Consider the following 17,999-nt stretch of genomic DNA (forward strand, 5'->3'; position numbering starts at 1 on the left):
GTAACAAAATAATTTTTAAGGGGCTTCGGAGCATAAAAGAAAAATACAATATTTTCTACAGAGCTATTTATGTATTTAAATCCACAGTCACTCAAAACAAATACAATACATGCACACATGAATCTGTCTCTTAATAACTTATGCACAAACTAGACACATTACTCTCACACAGAGTTTGGGCCAAAATTCATGTTACCTCAAATATCAAACATTATTTCCATGAAAGCACAAACATGTTCTTTTGTTTACATAGATTCTATCGTCCAAAAACATCCTGCGAGTAACTACAGATGAGCGGAGATTTAGATATCTTAAAAGTGTAAAATGGCTAACTATTATACTATCATATGAAATCTGTGTTCTCTGATAGCGGTAGTCCAGGGATCTGGGTGCAAATCAGACCTTGAAAACTGCCTTGCTTAAAACCGCAGACCCTTAATACAGGCACATATTGACCATTTTGCAGTGTCCCAAACTGATGCATCATTAAAAATGGCAGGAAGAAACAATTGTGTGTAACATCTTGCTCATAAAACGTTGCATTATTTAGGTAGGTAGGCAGGCATCTCCTATCTAAGAGCTAGTATGTGGACCTGGTAGATCTCCTCAGGGAAGTTCTGCTGCTGTTCCTGATGGATGATGCTGAGTCCAGCTCTGGCCACTATGCGGCGTAATAAGGACAGGTCTCTGCACACACTGCTGTCCACCTCGTCAGGCACGACGCCCTCGTATGCCACGTTATCCTTCACCACGATCAGGCCTTCGGGACGCAGGGCACTGCGGCATCGCCTGAGGAACTGCTCTAGGTGATCATCAGTCAGGTGACCTGGACAGGTAAGAGATCATATTTTAAGGTCCATCATACTCGTTACGTTTTAAGTCTTACTACAACTGAACTCTGGCATACCGATGACCCACTGGATCCAGATGACGTCATAACGATCCGGCTGAGGCTGGAAATCCTGCAGGCCGCAGCAGAAGTAGTTCTCCACTCTCTTGCCCTCTTCACCCAGGTACGAGCGTGCTTTGTCCAGGAACTCCTGGGTCACGTCTACCAAGTCCACGGTACGGAAGAGCGGCAAGAGAAGACGCTTGGTGATGCGGCCGATTCCTGCGCCACAGTCCAGGGCACAGCCTGGTCTCGTCTTACCTTTGCCTTCCTGGGGACAGGAGACACATTGTGAGAAAGATGAAAGGACAAAGGTTAAACTGGTTGGATTGACTAATCATATATTCATAAGCAAGGAAACTGGGCAAGTGACTTCATCAGTGTGCTTGGCCAATCTCATGTTTCTGTTGGTCTGAAATGTAATTACCTGGGTTAAAATTCTAGTCTTGAGGCTAGTTGCTTAATTCATTTCAATAATATAGTCTAGGGATGCAGACAGGGATATACACATTAATAACTTCATGGAGTCCTAAATATAGAAATGTCTCTAATAGTAATTATCCACCTGACAAAATGACAGCAATTTCATTCTCCCAGTGCACACAGCAGTTGTGGCTCAGGTGGTAAAGCAGGCTGTCCACTAATCGTAGGGTGGGCCGGGAATCGAACCGCCAATGTGCCACCCTGATAGCAGGGTAGCAGCCTGGTGTGTGTGAGAATGGGTGAATGAGAAACAGTGTAAACTGCTTTATAGAATCGCTAAGGTTAAAATGTGCCAGTACTTTATTCATGTCTAGCATCTTCATGTTTGCACATGCTGTTTTTCAATGCACATGTTTGTTTAACTAGCAGCTAGAGTTAAACAAGGTATCCAAAATGTTGATACTTATTCATGACTACAATGTCAGGGTGTGATTCAACAACTTTGATGCTACATTTAATTATGCCATACATTTAATTGTGCAGGCTAATTTGACTTGTGTGAGTGAGGTAGCATTCTGCATTACTCTCCCGTTACACTGATGAATTAATTGGGTGTTCTGTTTCAGAGAGCTCTTTTCATGAATGTTCAGCACAAGGCCCAACACTGTAATATAAATAAGGAAGGTGGAAGACCCCCAATGGCCTGCTATTTGTGGGTGGCGCATAGGAGCCAGTTGCCCAAATATGGCAGCATCCTGATGCCTCTGGCCATTAGTGGAGTGGAGACAGAGCTGTTTTCAGACATCTCGGAAACATTTGTGGCACTAAACAGTTTCTGAACGATAAAACTTTAAACTGGAATGCATTTCCTTGGAAGGCAAATGTCAAAAACTACACATCCTGGGTCGCTGGAAATAGAGGTCATGCCGATACAGCGACATGAACCAGTCCTGTGGTTGCATGAAATACAGTGCTGTGAAAAAGTATTTGTTGACTGTTGACCCGATTGTGTGTGTGTGTATATCTATCTATCTCTCTCGATCTCTATGTGTGTGTGTGTGTGTGTGTATATATCTATCTATCTCTCTCGATCTCTATGTGTGTGTGTGTATATATCTATCTCTCTCGATCTCTATGTGTGTGTGTGTGTGTGTGTGTGTGTATATATCTATCTCTCTCTCGATCTCTATGTGTGTGTGTGTATATATATATATATATATATATATATATATATATATATATATATATATATATATATATATATATCTCATCTCATATAATTAAAATACAAGATAAAACAAAGGCAACCTGAGTAAACACACAATACAGTTTTTAAATGATAATGTTATTTATAGAAACAAAAATGTCATCCAATACCAACTGGGCCTGTGTGAAAATGTATTTTCCCCTGTACTTACTAATTCCCAAAATCCATGAAACTGCATTCATAATGGGGTTCAGCTGGACTAGACTAGGGCTGCAACGAAGATTATTTTGATAGTTGATTAAACTGTCGATTATTTCTTCGATTAATCAATTACTTGGGTTAAAAGACCGACTTTTATTTTCTGTTATTTTCACATTCTGCCCATTGCAGTCCTTCAAACATTGTGCAAATTGAAGGCTATGAAAAAGGTATTAAATGTATCTCTGTGGGCTATGCTATATATTGTGCAAAGGATTTTTAAAAATATTAACAATATATTTTGTAAACAAACAAACAAAAAAAAAACTGATTTTCCACAAGCTTTAAAGCGGAAGTTAAATCACTAGATTAAAAATGCTAACAATAAATAAATAACACAAAAGCACAAACTAAAAAAACAAACACTTATAAACAAACACAATTACTTTTGTTTCTAAACATAGCATCAAATAGCATATTTGATCATTTTGTGCACTGTTTGATTGACGCGCATGCGTGGACTCGCGCTCATTCAGTGAAGTTTAATGGAGACCCACTTGTTGTCAGGATGAGCCTTTATGTAAAATGGAAATATTGCTGAGAATTTATAACATTTACAGATAAAGATGTAACGATAAAGACGGGGGTTATCCACAGTGATGCCACAGACCCAACTAATCCATAATGAAATTAGTTGTCAATTATTTTAATTATCATAAATTTTATCAATTAATTGTTACAGCCCTAAGCAAGACGCAACCAGGCCTGATTACTGCAAACCCAGTTCAATCAAATCAACACTTAAAATTTTACTTTTTCAACAGCATGAAGTTGGTTAAAAGGTCTTACCCAGTAACACACAAAGTTGAATGAAATTCCAGAAATGACGAGGAAGAAGGTGTCTGCAATACATCAGTCTGGGAAGGGTTACAAAGCTATTTCAAAGGCTCTGGGACTCCAAAGAACTACAGTGAGAGCCATTATCTCCAAATGGAAAAACTCTGCACAATAGTGAACCTTCCAAAATTCCTCCAAGAGCACAGCAACTACTCATCCAGGAAGTCAAAAAAGAGCCAAGAACAACATAAAAGGAACTACAGGCCTCTCTTGCATCAATAAAGGTCACTGTTCATGACTCCATTATCAGAAAGACACTGGGCAAAAATGGCATCCATGGAAGAGTGGTGAGGTGAAAAGCACTGCTAACCCAGAAGAACATTAAGGCTCGTCTGAATTTTGCAAAAACAAACCTTGATGATCCTCAAACATTTTTGGAGAATGTTCAGTGGATTGAGGAGTTGAAAGTGGACCTGTTTGGAAGACAGAGGTCCCGTTACATCTGGTGTAAACCAAACAAAGAATTCCACAAAAAGAACATTATACCTACGGTCAAGCATGGTGGAGGAAGTGTGATGGTGTGGGGATGTTTTGCTGCTTCATGGTCTTGGCAACTTGAGGGAACTATTTTTTCAACTAATTGAGGGAAACATGAATTCTGCTCTCTACCAGAACATCCTAAAGGAGAATGTCCGGTCTTCAGTCCGTAAATTCAAACTCAAGTGCAACTGGATTATGCAGAAAGACGATGATCCAAAGCATAAGTCCTGACTTGAACCAATGGAGATGCTGTGGCAGAACCTTAAACAGACAGTTCATGTTCGAAAACCCTCCTTGGGTGGCTGAACTAAAGCAGATCTACAAGGAAGAGTGGGCCAAAATTTCACCACAGCGCTGTGAAAGACTGATCTCCAGTTATCAGAAGTGTTTGTTTGAAGTTATTGCTGCTAAAGGTGGCACAACCAGATTATAATTTTAAGTGGGCAATTAGCTTTTTCACATGGGTGATAAGTGTTGGATAACTTTTTTGCATCAATAAAATAATTAAAACTATATTGTGTGCTTACTCAGATTTCCTTTGTTTTATATTGTATTTGGTTTGAAGTTTTAAAATATTTAATATGAGATATACACAAAAACAAAACAAAATCAGCACTGTATATTGTAATATGGAAGTAGGGTGCATTTAAGAATAAGTTCATTCCTGTCATATCTGGAATCAGACAGAAACGACCATCCTTCTTCTGAGCCAGGAAGTACAACAGATATGCTCTTGGTACTGAACAATGGGGTTTACCTTCATGATCACTTGATGCAGCATTCACTGTATAGGGCTCACACAAAGTTAGTGTGGCCAGTCTATATGGCTGTGCTGGTTTCATGCTTCTGAACCCTGCACTCTCCTTTTTGGCAGGTCCATACAGCATTCCTGGCACACAGAAACAATTTACACTCATCCCTGTATGCCAGAGATGCTGTATGGACATACTGCCATTTTTCTTCACAGTGCAACAGAATGCTACATTTCAAAATTTTAATCAAACCCTTCTTTAGAGCTCTTCGACAAAATGTTAGCATCATGATTCTGTCGTAAATGACACTGTGAGAAAAATGTTCCCTATTAATTGTGCGAACAGCAGGTAATTACTTGATATTTATTTACCAAGAACCTTCCCGAACTACAGTGCCACAAAAAACACATATCACAATGTTTTAAGTCAATCACTCGCCTTAATCTAGCAGGAAATTATAACAGGAACAATTTAGTTTTACTGCAAACTCTTAAATGGATCACAAACCGTGAAATCAGTGTAATTATTTCAGATCACTCTTTTTCACTCACTCGCTCTATATATGCAATAGGGCTGAAACTAATTATTTTCATAATGGATTAGTCGGCTGGTTATTTTTACGATTAATGGGATGGGGCAGGGCAAACCTTCAGGACTATTTTTTCGTTTATTTTAAATTAAAGCCACAAACTGTGTGTTACAAATATAAACTTCAGACTAAAACTTTACACAACTGTTTGTCTAATTATATAAGACTGAAAAGAACCCAATACCCACAGGAACACATCAGAATATATATTATTACTTTAGGACTGTAGTTTAATTCAGTGCCATAAAAAAATGCATAAATACTTATACATACATACATACATACATACATACATACACACACACATTATATATATAAAATATATAATAGTATATATGCATTAATTTTTATGGATGCACAAAAAGCAATTAATTAACCTACAGTCCTAAATTTATAGTAAAAACTTTCACTGCACCTTGTGGTTTCTGTTACTCACTGCCTTTAGACATATTATTTTACTTGTGTTTACTTTTGATCATAATGTTTTAATTAGACATTACAGATCTTACTTGCGCTCCCACTCTGTATCAGCGCGTCTATACTGTGCGAGGAGCAACGCAGCCTCGTTACTAATAGATCACTTCCGTTATAATAAACAACACCATTACACCGATACAGCATATAATGTCAATACACAAATTAAATTAAATCGTTTAAGCAACTTGCGGCAGCATCACTGTCGTGCTGGTGCTACACAAACTCCGCTTAATAAATTTTATAAATCTTCTCGGAGGTGTTTAATATAAAATGCCCTCCTGCCTTAGAGGACTTGGAGGTCGCACATTTTCTTCCACAGTCACTTGACGATTTCGCCTCCTTCTGATGTCGCTGAGAGAAAAGAAAGCCATGTATGGTGACTCTGGGAATTAGGCAAAAGCTAGCGCCGTCGCATTATGTGCGTATGACGTCATGTAGGAAGCGGCATATACTTCCCTTTAGTAAAAAAAACCCGCTAGTGTTCCATGTGAGATGATATGTTTCTAAAATTCACACACTAGACAGTAGTGCAGAGTGCATAGTGTAAGTGTACAGTACTTCATTTGGGACACAACTTTAGTATTTACTCTCCGAAGCGTCTTTTCTGAACAGAAAGTAACAGAAGTAATGTAATGAGTAAACACACCCCGTGCTGCGCGCAGACCAACTAATCGATAATGAGATTCATTGACAACGATTTTCATAATTGATTATTATCAATTAGTTGTTGCAGCTCTAATATGCATGCTTGATGCTCTAGGCCAGGGGTGGGCAATCTGATCCGGAAAGGGCCGGTGTGGGTACAGGTTTTCATTCCAACCAAGCAGAAGCCAAACCTGAGTCTATTGAAAGCCAAGATCAACTGATTAAACAGGTGGAATCAGGTGTGGCTTCTGCTTGGTTGGAATGAAAACCTGCACCCACACCGGCCCTTTCTGGATAAGATTGGACACCCCTGCTCTAGACTATCTAGACTGTGTAAACATATAAACAGTGGTCTCTCACCCCAAGGAATTTCTGCAGGAACTTTTTGGAACCGTTGATGTCGATGCTGGAAATGCTACCATACCCTCCAAGCATTCCATCCACAGTGGGCGGGATGTCTTTCCAGTACTGCTCCGCCTTCACGTAAAAGGAGGTCTCATTTTCAATCAGGTGGTCCTCCATCCTCTCTGAACTTCTAATAAATACAAAAGATCATTAGCCTGTCCTGCTGATCTGAGATGTGTGTAGGGAAACCTGGTCCACAAGTCCAAAAGTATGTCATTTTATTAAAAGAACATTTCTGTGATATTCAAGGCCACCAGGCCAGGAAGTCTGCAGAAATGTATTTCAGTACTTTCTAGGCTACAATGGCTGCTGGTGACAAAATGGTTGCGACATGCGGTGCATATTTATGTCCTACACTCATCACCTAACATCATGGTATGGCTGAATTCCAAATGGTGCTGTGTTAGAGACACAGTTCACTCACTATATAGGATGCAGGAGCCAACATTTCATTGCCTACGTAGTGTTATATATAGAGATTGTGAAGCCGTTTGTAATTCAGCTAATGTAAGTTTGCGCCTTGTTGAAGGAGTCACTAGAGAGCACTCAACACCAGCAAGCAGTGTAACACACACACACTTGCACACATACACAAACACACACACACACACACACACACACACACACACACACACACTCTCTAAATCTGGCCCTACTTGCCTTTGCTTCAGCAGTCATCGCTTCTCTTATAACCAGAAGTCAGGAACAGACAGGAAACTAAACCAGTCATTTAGTTTTATTAGCAAAAAGGCTACGCTAAAAAGACCCAAAAGATAAAGCCACATCTAATTGGACTGTTTTAACCAGGATCATTTTGATACATCATTAGCCAAATTCACCCCGCTAAATTTGGCATGAGTCAGAAACCTAGGTCAGCTAACAATATTTAGCTAACTTCAGTCCCCTCCAAAAGTATTGGAACAGCAAGCCCAATTCTATTGTTTTCACTATACATTGAAAACATTTTGGTTTGAGATCAAAAGATGAATATTAGATGATAGATCAGAATTTCAGCTTTCATTTCCCCATATTTACATCTAAGTGGTCTTTTTCCAAAGCGCTTTACACAGTGTCTCATTCACACTCACACACCAATGGTAGCACGCAAGGCGCGAACTTGCCATTGGGAGCAACTTAAGGTTCAGTGTCTTGCCCAAGGACACTTCGGTATGTGGAGTCACGTGGGCCAGGAATCTAGCCGCCAACCCTACGATTAGTGGACAACCCGGTCTACCACTTGAGCCACAGCCACCACATCTAGAGGTGTTAAACAACTTAAAACATGGCACCCAATAACAGACCACCCAATATTTAGGAGAGAGAAAGTAAAGAAACAAACAGTCTTAAAAGTAAATTGAAGTAAATAACACTTTATATTTCGTTGCACATTCCTTGCTTGCAATAACTGCATCAACTGTTGCATTCTTCTTTTGTGGTGCTTTTCCAAGCTTTTACTGCAGCCTCTTTCAGTTGTTGTTGTTTTTTTTCTGGAAGGGTCTCCCTTCAGTCTCCTCTTCAGGAGGTGAAATGCATTCTCAACTAGGTTCAGGATTGACTTGGCCAGATTAAAACCTTCCACTTTTCCCCCACGATGAAGTGCTTTGTTGAGTTGGCAGTGTGTTTTGCATCATTGTTTTGCTGCACGATGAACTTCCTCTTGATTAATTTGGATGCATTTCTCTGTAAATTCTCAGACAAAATGTTTCCGTAAACTTCTGAATTCTTTCTGCTGTTACATGAGTTACATCATCAATATTAGTGAGTCTGTTCCAGAAGCAACCATGCAAGCCCAAGCCATAACACTACCTCCACCATGTTTCACAGATTATCTTGGTATGTTTCGGAATGTTTTCATGAGCAGATCCTTTCTTTTTCCACACTTTCCAACCTTTCGACCATCATTTTGGTAGAAGTGGTACAACTTTTGTGGCTCATCTCTGTATTTCTTTGCAAATTCCAATCTGGCTTTCTAATTCTTCCTGGTGAGTGGTTTGCATCTTCTGGTATGGTCTCTATATTTCTGCTCTCAAAGTCTTCTTTGAACGGTGGATTGTGATACCTTCATCCCTGCCTGTGGAGGTTGTTGGTGACAACAACTGACTGTTGTTTACAGGTATTTCTTCACAGCTCTCACAATATTTCTGTCATCAGCCAAATACATTCTTGTATTGGCTATGCCCAATGTTTGTCCAATGCCTCTTTTCTCGGCTTCAAAAAGGCTTGCTTTTCACTCATGGACAGCTCTCTGATCTTCATGTTGGCTTATCCTTTTTAACAACATATGCAGTCATCACAGAAGAAGGAGCTATTAATTATTTAAACAAATAAATTTAACAGAGCACACCTGTGCCATCAGTCACATGTTCCAATATATCACTTGGGAAAATGGGTGTGTTCAAACTAAAGCTGTTTAACACATCTAGATGTAAATATCAGGAAATGAAAGCTTAACTTCTGATCCATCGTCTCATTCATCTTTTGATCTCAAACCCAAATATTTTCAGTGTACAGCAAAAACAACTGAATAGTCCTTGCTGTTCCAATACTTTCAGAAAGAACTGTACACTATTCTGTAAGACAAAAGTAAATCAAAGTTAATTAACTTTTATTTCACTAACACCAACATAGATATACCAATATATTCTGTCTGAGAAAGAATAAGAGATTTAGAACAAAATAACACTAAATGTAAATTAGACATGAACCACAATTCACAATCTGCCCTCAAAGCTCACCTCTTAACCGACATTGAAAAACTTTATTTAAAAAAACAAACTTTGAAAAAAAAATATATACAAATATATTAATGCAACATGGAAACTTCCAAATGTTTGCAACTGTTTTCAGAGTTCATTCTTTTGTAGAAAAATAAATATTCTGACAATTTCCAAAGCAGACTGCTTTCTAATTTTTTCCAGGTTTAATCTGAGGTTTTAATAGCTTAATAGTTTACATTTCCACAGAGTTTCAGCAACACTCACGAATCCTTTTATTAGTTAGATCTTTAAACACCAGAAGAAACATTCAGTTATAATATTCAGCTATGCAAAATATTGACATTTCAGTACACATTGAATCCCTAACTACTGGCAGCTCTGTATACACTGCATGATCCGCTTATGATGATAGTAATTAGGTGTAACTGTAAACAAATCCATTAAGGACATAGTTCAAGTTATTTACGAGTCACAGCCACGTGTTGCTGTAACAGCGACTAGTTACTTACCTAGCACTATAGCTAACAAGTCAAGCTAACCTAGCTAAAATCTTCGTGATGCGACTTTATTTTTTCATATTCCTAAAACCCAATCCCCGACCTAACCCAGGCTTACCTCCTCCCGTAGTTACGTGTGCTCATAAATTATCGCACCCTAAATTAGGACATGACCCAACTCAGCTACCACTTCTCCACTAACACTACTAGTTACCACTTTTCCCCAACTGTATTCCGACAAATCACGCCTTCTGTTCTATAATTGGCTGATACGTCCACGTTTTCGGCTCCAGGATTGGCTAAGTAATTCCCACTCACTGTAATGTCCAATCGGCGATCAGATTGTTCAAGCTAGCGGCTGTTCTGAGATATTGGATTTCCAGAAATACGGGTGGGGAACAAAATAAAGCGTCCTCTACACCTGTGCCAAACTCTTCTTAAATACGTCATTTCCTTATTTGGTTATCAGAATGTTTCTAGTTTTAAAATGTCTCCCTCTTGTGGTGACTTGGAGACTCGGTCTTCTCCACACTTAGTGACAGTTAAAGCTGAGTGCGGGAACCGCCATTTTCTGGTCTTTTCTTTCTTTTTTCTTTTTTCCTGTTGCATCAAACACATACGTACAGCAAATAACAACAATGGGGACATATTGCAACAAAGGGACACATGAGATATCACAGCAAAAGAACGACATTTTCAGTGTGATAGCCTTAAGAATGTTATACATTTTGGAAGCCTTGGCATTCAGTGGTTTAGACATATTATTATTAAAAGAAGCAAAAAGGCATTTTACATCAACAGAAAAAGCAGTAAAAAAAAAAAAAAAAAGTTTACATTTCTTGTCTAGAATATGGGTACCATTCATTGAAAATATAGGCCTGTGATTAGACAAGCTAGGATAACATAGGTGCACTCTAATTAAGCATTTTAAGATAATTGGGATACTTTTAATCACCTTATTGAAGTCTCTTATAGAAAATGCAGCAGCCTTCAGAGTAATACAACCCCAAGTCCAAAAAACTGTGTAACATGTAAATAAAAACAGAATGCAATGATGTCAAATCTCATGAACCCATGTTATTCACAATAGAACACAATAGAAAACATATACAATTTTTAAGCTGAGGAAATGTACAATTTTAAGGAAAAAATAAGGTAATTTTGAATTTGATGACCGCAGTAAAGTGGAAAACTGTTCTGTCATCAGATGAAATGAAATTTGAAATTCTTTTTGGAAACCATGGACGCCTCATCTTCTAAACTAAAGAGGACTAAAGAGGAGCGGGACCATCTGGCTTTTTATCAGCGCTCAGTTCAAAAGCCTGCATCTCTGTTGGTATGACGTACATTACTGATTATGGAATGGGTAGCTTTCACATCTGGAAAGTTGAAACCATCCATGCTGAAAGGTATATACAGGTTTAAGTGAAACATATGCTTCCATCCAGATTCCATCCCATCTTTTCTTCTGAGAGACTCTGCCTCTCTAAGATACTCTTTTTTTTATACCCAATCATTTACTGACTTGTTGCCAATTAACCTAATTAGTTGCAAAATTTTCCTCCAGCCTTTTGTTGCCCTGTCCCAACTTTTTTTTTTTTAGATGTGTTGCGGCCATCAAATTCAAAATTACCTTATTTTTTCCTTAAAATGATACATTTGCTCAGTTTAAACATTTGTTATGTATTCTATGTTCTACTTTGAATAACATATGGGTTTATGAGATTTGCAAATCATTGCATTCTGTTTTTATTTATATTTTACACAGCATCCCAACTGTTTTGGAATTGGGGTTGTAAGTTCATTAAATGAGAGAAATTCCCCTTGATTACTGAGGACATCATATTGAGAAGATTTCTTGTTGGTCGAGAAGAACAACGGTGATTGGTGTTTGGTGGAGATGAGCGATGGTGATCAGTGATTGGTCGAGAGGAATAATGGTGATCAATGATTGGTGGAGAGGAACAATTATCAGTGGGAGTGGGATTATGCTTAAATGCAATTTTCCAGGATTCAAGAGCTTGTTTATGAAAATTTCAAAGTTTGATAGGTAACTTGCAGCATTTAAAATGATAAGATAATAAGAATTTAAGGTCACCACATTTTTCAAAAATTAGATTAGGGATCCAAAACCAGGGTAATTCACTATTAGAAATACATTTATTTATCCAATTAATCTTAAATGTCTGGTTAATAGTCTGAAAATCCAGTGCATTAAGACTACCCTCCTTAAAGATTTTTACCAGAGTTTTTCTTTGAAAATTTTCTGCTTTATTTTTCCTAACAAATCGAAGCAGCAGAGAGTTTATAGATTTAATCTTTTTTTAATCAACATATAACAAGAGCAGGGTATAGTAAACATGATATGCCCTCAGATTTAGTCAATAAGACTCTCCCATAAATGGTTAAGTCTCTCTGCAGCCAACAGTCATGTATCTTTATTGGTTTGTCTAATTTTGACTGAAAATTTTCGGAAACTGATTTACATATGTCAATCACAAGGTACTTGACATAACTTTTCATCTTAATTCCACTAACAGATGTTTTGTCTGAATCATACACATACATGATTTTCTCCAAGAAAGAGACACATATCATCAGCTTTAATTGACTGATAATTAAAATGTTTTCTCCAATATTTATTCCTTCAATGGTCAAATGGTTTACATTATGTCTAGGCGAAGAAATTCTGTGGCCAGAAGAAAAAGATATAGAGAAATGGGACATCCCTGATGGATACCTTGACCAACAGCAAAATGGGGAGAAGTGCCAGAAGCTCAAGAAACAGATCTATTAATACCATTATAAAGAGTGTGTATCATGTTTATAAATGAACTACCAAAACCAAATTTAGACAGTGCTTCAAAGATAAAAGAATCCTCAACCGTGTTGAAGGCTTTGTAAAAGTCAATAAATAAGATACTAGCATCTTTATTAATTAATTCAGAATAATATAGAATATCTCAAATTAATCTAATGTTGGTAGATATGTGCCTACCTTTTAACAAAACAGATTGGGTGCTAGAAATAATAGCTAAACAATATTTCAGTTTTTCTGAATATATGGATGCTAATAATTTGCAATCTGAATTTAAAAGAGTGATTGAGTGCCAATTATCTAGGTGTTTTGATTCTTTATTAGGTTTGTGTATGAGTGATATGAGACTCTGCTTCATTGATTCTGCCAAATTCGCCATTCACAGCACATTCTTTAAGCGCTTCATAGAGAAGGTCTTGAATAGAGTCCCAGAAGACTTTAAAAAACTCAAAAAGTAAGCCACCGGACCCTGGATTTATTGTTTGGCATTCTTTTCACTATATTATAAATTTCAACTTTAGCAAAAGGTTTCTCACAGAGCTCTCTTATAATCATAAATTTTGGGATCACAGATTGAATCCTACTAGCCATTTCTTTTCTATTATTCAGTGGCTGTGTCCGAATATCTACTACCCTACTACACAGTAGGTGAAAAGCAGTACACCAAAGGAGTAGTATGTCCGAATTCTCAGTATTCATAAAACAATAGGCAAGAAATACCCGGATGACCTACTGCTTCAAACCAAGATTTTCCAGTATGGAACCACTGGACACTGCGCTATCCCATAAGGCAATGGGACTGGCGCGGAAGAGCTGTCAGAATAAAAAATGGTGGAATGCGGTGTGTCGGTTCTTTTGAAGTTGCAGGTCTCATGTATATTCCAATATGGCAGATGTAGTATGTCCAGATTGTATTCATACTACACTCATATACTGAACAATACGTACTGTATTGACGGCCAAGCAGTAGGTACCGAATCGAATGCAATAGATATTGTCACAGTATACAATTTAGGACGCTGCCAGTTTAATCTTTTTCGTATCTGTGCAAACAAACTTTTGATACCCTTACATTAACACACCACTAGATGGCAATCAAGTTTCCTGGTTGCAGTTAAGCATAGAATAAGAGAAGAGATGTCGCAATGCTGAGCCTGTGCATGTTGCAATGTTAGTTCCGAGCACTCATTAAAATTCTTAAAAGGATGATTCTTCTCAGATCCCCTGTCTACTTAAGATACAACAAATCTCATGTCTAATAATGAGTGTGTAAATTTGACTGTAACGCTGGTGATCTTTATTGTGCACGCGGGACCCTGTTTTTTTTTTTTTTGAGGTTGTTTGTTTTTTTTTCAATTGATTGTTGGGAACAATGGTGACCAATGGTGGGAACAGTGGTGATCATTGATTGGCTGTTGCGAACAATTGTGATCAGTGATTGGTTGAGAGGATTAATGATGATCAGTAATTTTTCTAGAGTAACAATGGTGATCAGTGATTGGTTGAGAGTAACAATGCTGATCATTAATTGGTCGAGAAGTACAACGGTGATCAGTGATTAGTTGAGAGGAACAATGGTGATCAGTAATTTTTCTAGAGTAACAATGGTGATTAGTAATTGGGCAAGAGGAACAATGTTGATCAGTAATTGATCAAAAGGAACAATGCTGATCATTGATTGGTTGAGAGGAACAATGGTGATCAGTAATTTTTCTTGAGTAACAGTGGTGATCAGTGATTGGTCAAAAGGAACAATGGCGATCAGTGATTGGTTGAGAGGAACAATGCTGAATAGTGATTGGTCGAGAGGAACAATGGCGATCAGTGATTGGTTGAGACGAACAATGGTGATCATTGATTAGTTGAGAGGAACAATGGCTATCATTGATTGGGCGTTGGGAATATCAGCTCACATTTGCATCTCAGTCAGGTTATTAACTCTGGTGGTGAGTGGAGTGAATCTGCTCTCTAAATTCCAGTAGCTGTAGAAGAGCCATATTGAGAGTAGGACAGTTACTAATATCTGCTCAAAAAGTCACTAGATTTGTCACTAGGAAATAAAACCATTAAAGGGCTCTAAAAGAAAAGGCCAAATCTAGAGACAAAAAAGGAACCAAATCTTGGCACACTGCCAGGACAATGCTAGTCTAGAACATTTCCTGACATGACAGGATTCATTGGAGCAGTTTGCTGATGCTGGGATCTCATGACCTTGTGATCAGTACACTGAGGCACCGCTATTATTATTGGAGATTACTTTACTTGCATTATCATTTGAGACCAGTCAGGGTCATGGTAAATCCAGAGTCTATTCTGAGAACACTGGGAATGAGGCATGGATGGGATGCCTGTCCATCAGGGCACCAGTCACACACACATTCATACCCAGAGACAATTTATCACAGCCTACTGACACATTTTTAGGTTGTGAGAGGAAACTGGGGAACCTGGAGGAAACCCACATAGACGCACAGAGAACATACTCAACACCACATGGACGGTAACTCAAGCTCAGTATCGAACCAGTGCCACAGTGGCATTCATTAAAATACCTCAAACGTATATCATTCACCCAACATTCCTCTGTCAGCTGCTATCTCTTTCTTTTCCCTTCACTCTTTCTTTGTCCTTCGTCTGTTTTGATTTTCATGTTGCATGTTACTTTGGGGATTTTTTTGTGCCAGAACTAATTATTAAAATTTACACTATGTAGATAAAATATTGTTAAAACAGTACTTCTATCAAATTTGATGTCAGTTACATTTCCATTTTCTATTTTCTATTATCCATTTAAATTTATCCTCTCCTTTATTATTTTCTAATATCAGTTTTAATTTACAAATGTGTTGCTTTTGTTTGTCATTTTGGTAAAGCCTAGAAAATGAAATTCAAATTAAAATGCAAATAATAAAATTAAATAAAATTGATAACAGAAAGTTCAAACTGAAAATTTGAAAATAAAGGGTGGTAATTGAAACAAATATTGGGAAATTAAAATTGAAAAGATAAGAAAAGGGTAAATTAATAATAGTGACTTTAAAATATTCTTTTTTCCACATTCCTTATCTCAAGCTTTTGTCTTATATTTATTGCTTCCCTTCCAACCCCTGTTGTATATTTTTACACGTCCCTCCCCCTCTCTTCGATCTCTCTGTCCCTTCATCCCCCCTCCTTCCCTCTGTCCTCCTCCTCCTCTCCGTCTCTGTTTTTAGCGAGCTGGCAGAGGTTCACTGTTGATGAGTCAGTGTGCAGCTTGTCTACACTGGACAGCTTGAAGTCAGTCGATATTTAATTTGATCCCCTCTCGCTCTCTCTCTCTCTCTGATACTCTTTCCCTCCTCTCATTAGAATTACAAAGCAGCAATGGAAATGGAGTGGAAATCAAGCCTTTTTGAATAGTCCTGAGTCAGCAGAGTCAGTGCAACCTCCACCTCTTTTTCACCTCCTCTGTTTTCTGCCATACTGCCTCTCGCTCAACCCTCCTTCGTCTTTGCTTATTCTACAATTTCACATTTCCTTACAAGAGATGAATGTCAGCAGCAACACCAATTTGCACACATGTGATCACACACATATTCACCCCACCACCCTACTGTTCACATTCACATACATATATACGAGAATTTAAGCTCAAATTAAGATAAAATTAGATTCTAAAGACGCTGTATCTGTATTTGTAATGCTTGAAAGAAAAACACAATAGCACAATTACATGTTATTGAAAATGTACAGCTTGACTTGGAATATGTACACACACACACACACACACACACACACATATATATATATATATATATATATATATATATATATATATATATATTTTTTTTTTTTTAAATATATGTATGTATATATATTGTAGGGAATTTAGCCCACGGTGAGCGGAGCACAGACACACAGGAGGCTGTTTTAGTGTTGTTCGTGGAGGGATCTTTATTTAAGACGGATGGTGAGGGGAGTGTGGGTGCGTGTGTGTGTGTGTTAAAGTGCGATCGGGCGGTGAGGGCCTCAGCCGTCTTCGGTTACAGCCAGGGGGTAGAGCCTTCACTCGCCTCGGATTCGTATGCTCGGAGATCCTCCTCTTCCCTTGTGAGTGGAATATCACCCGTTTATATTCTCCCCTCGCCCACGTGATCCGAAACATTGGTGGCGCTGAAGCAGCGCTGTCTCTTCAGCGCCACTGCGGCAGTCGCGGGAGGAGCGAGCTTTGTTTCCTATGCGATGGCCTGTCGCCACAGTACCCCCCCTCAGCTCCGAGCCCACTGCCGTCGTGTGTCAGGCCCACAGTACATCCCATCGCGAGAGGCCATCTGCATTCCCATGGTGGGTCCCCCCCCGGTGCTGGACCTGGAAAAAGAAATCCTGCAACGAGAGGAACCATTGGGTTACCCTGGCATTAGTGTCCTTTGCCTTGGACATCCACTGCAGTGGGGCATGGTCTGTCACCAGGATGAAGTGCCAACCGGCCAGGTAGTACTGGAGCTCTTCGATGGCCCACTTTATCGCCAGGGCCTCTATTACCACGGCTGCATACTTCCTCTCAGGTGGGGACAACTTTCGACTGATGTAGAGGATCGGGTGTTCCTCTCCGTCGAAGGTCTGTGAGAGAATGGTGCCCAGGCCGGTCTCAGAGGCATCTATGTGTATGGTTAATGGGAGGGCAAAGTCAGCCCGGCCTTCCGGAGTTCCTTCACAAACTCCCCCAGGTGGAACAGGTGGTCCAACCAAGTGGAGGAGTGGATAATTACATCATCTAGGTAGGTGGCCGCGAACATACGGTGGGGTCGCAGGACAATGTCCATCAGCAGCTGGAACGTTGCGGGTGCCCCGTGTAGCCCGAAGGGGAGAACCCGGTACTGCCAGTGACCGGTGGCTGTGCTGAAGGCCGTCTTCAGTCTCGCGTCCGGTACCAGCGCGAATTGCCAGTAGCCTTTCGTTAGGTCCAGGGTAGATATGAACCGGGCTCTCCCCAGTCACTCCACGAGGTTGTCCACTCGGGGGAGAG

At 39.1% G+C, this 17,999-nt stretch overlaps 1 protein-coding gene across 6 annotated transcripts in view; it reads right to left on the minus strand.

Moving 5' to 3' along the window:
* Positions 1–51: 51 nt before the first annotated feature.
* ntmt1 (N-terminal Xaa-Pro-Lys N-methyltransferase 1) overlaps positions 52–17,999 on the minus strand; it is a 51,195-nt gene continuing 33,247 nt past the window's right edge. Inside the window, exons 1-4 of one of the 6 annotated variants that reach the window (XM_017459357.3) lie at positions 10,495–10,516; positions 6,918–7,092; positions 908–1,160; positions 52–826 (exon numbers count right to left, since the gene is read on the minus strand). In XM_017459357.3, coding sequence (XP_017314846.1) covers positions 570–826; positions 908–1,160; positions 6,918–7,079 — 672 coding nt within the window. In that variant the 5' untranslated portion in view covers positions 7,080–7,092; positions 10,495–10,516 and the 3' untranslated portion in view covers positions 52–569. 6 annotated transcript variants of the gene reach the window in all.

This window comes from Ictalurus punctatus, chromosome 28 (assembly GCF_001660625.3).
Source record: "Ictalurus punctatus breed USDA103 chromosome 28, Coco_2.0, whole genome shotgun sequence".
In the NCBI taxonomy this organism is placed as follows: Eukaryota; Metazoa; Chordata; class Actinopteri; order Siluriformes; family Ictaluridae; genus Ictalurus; species Ictalurus punctatus.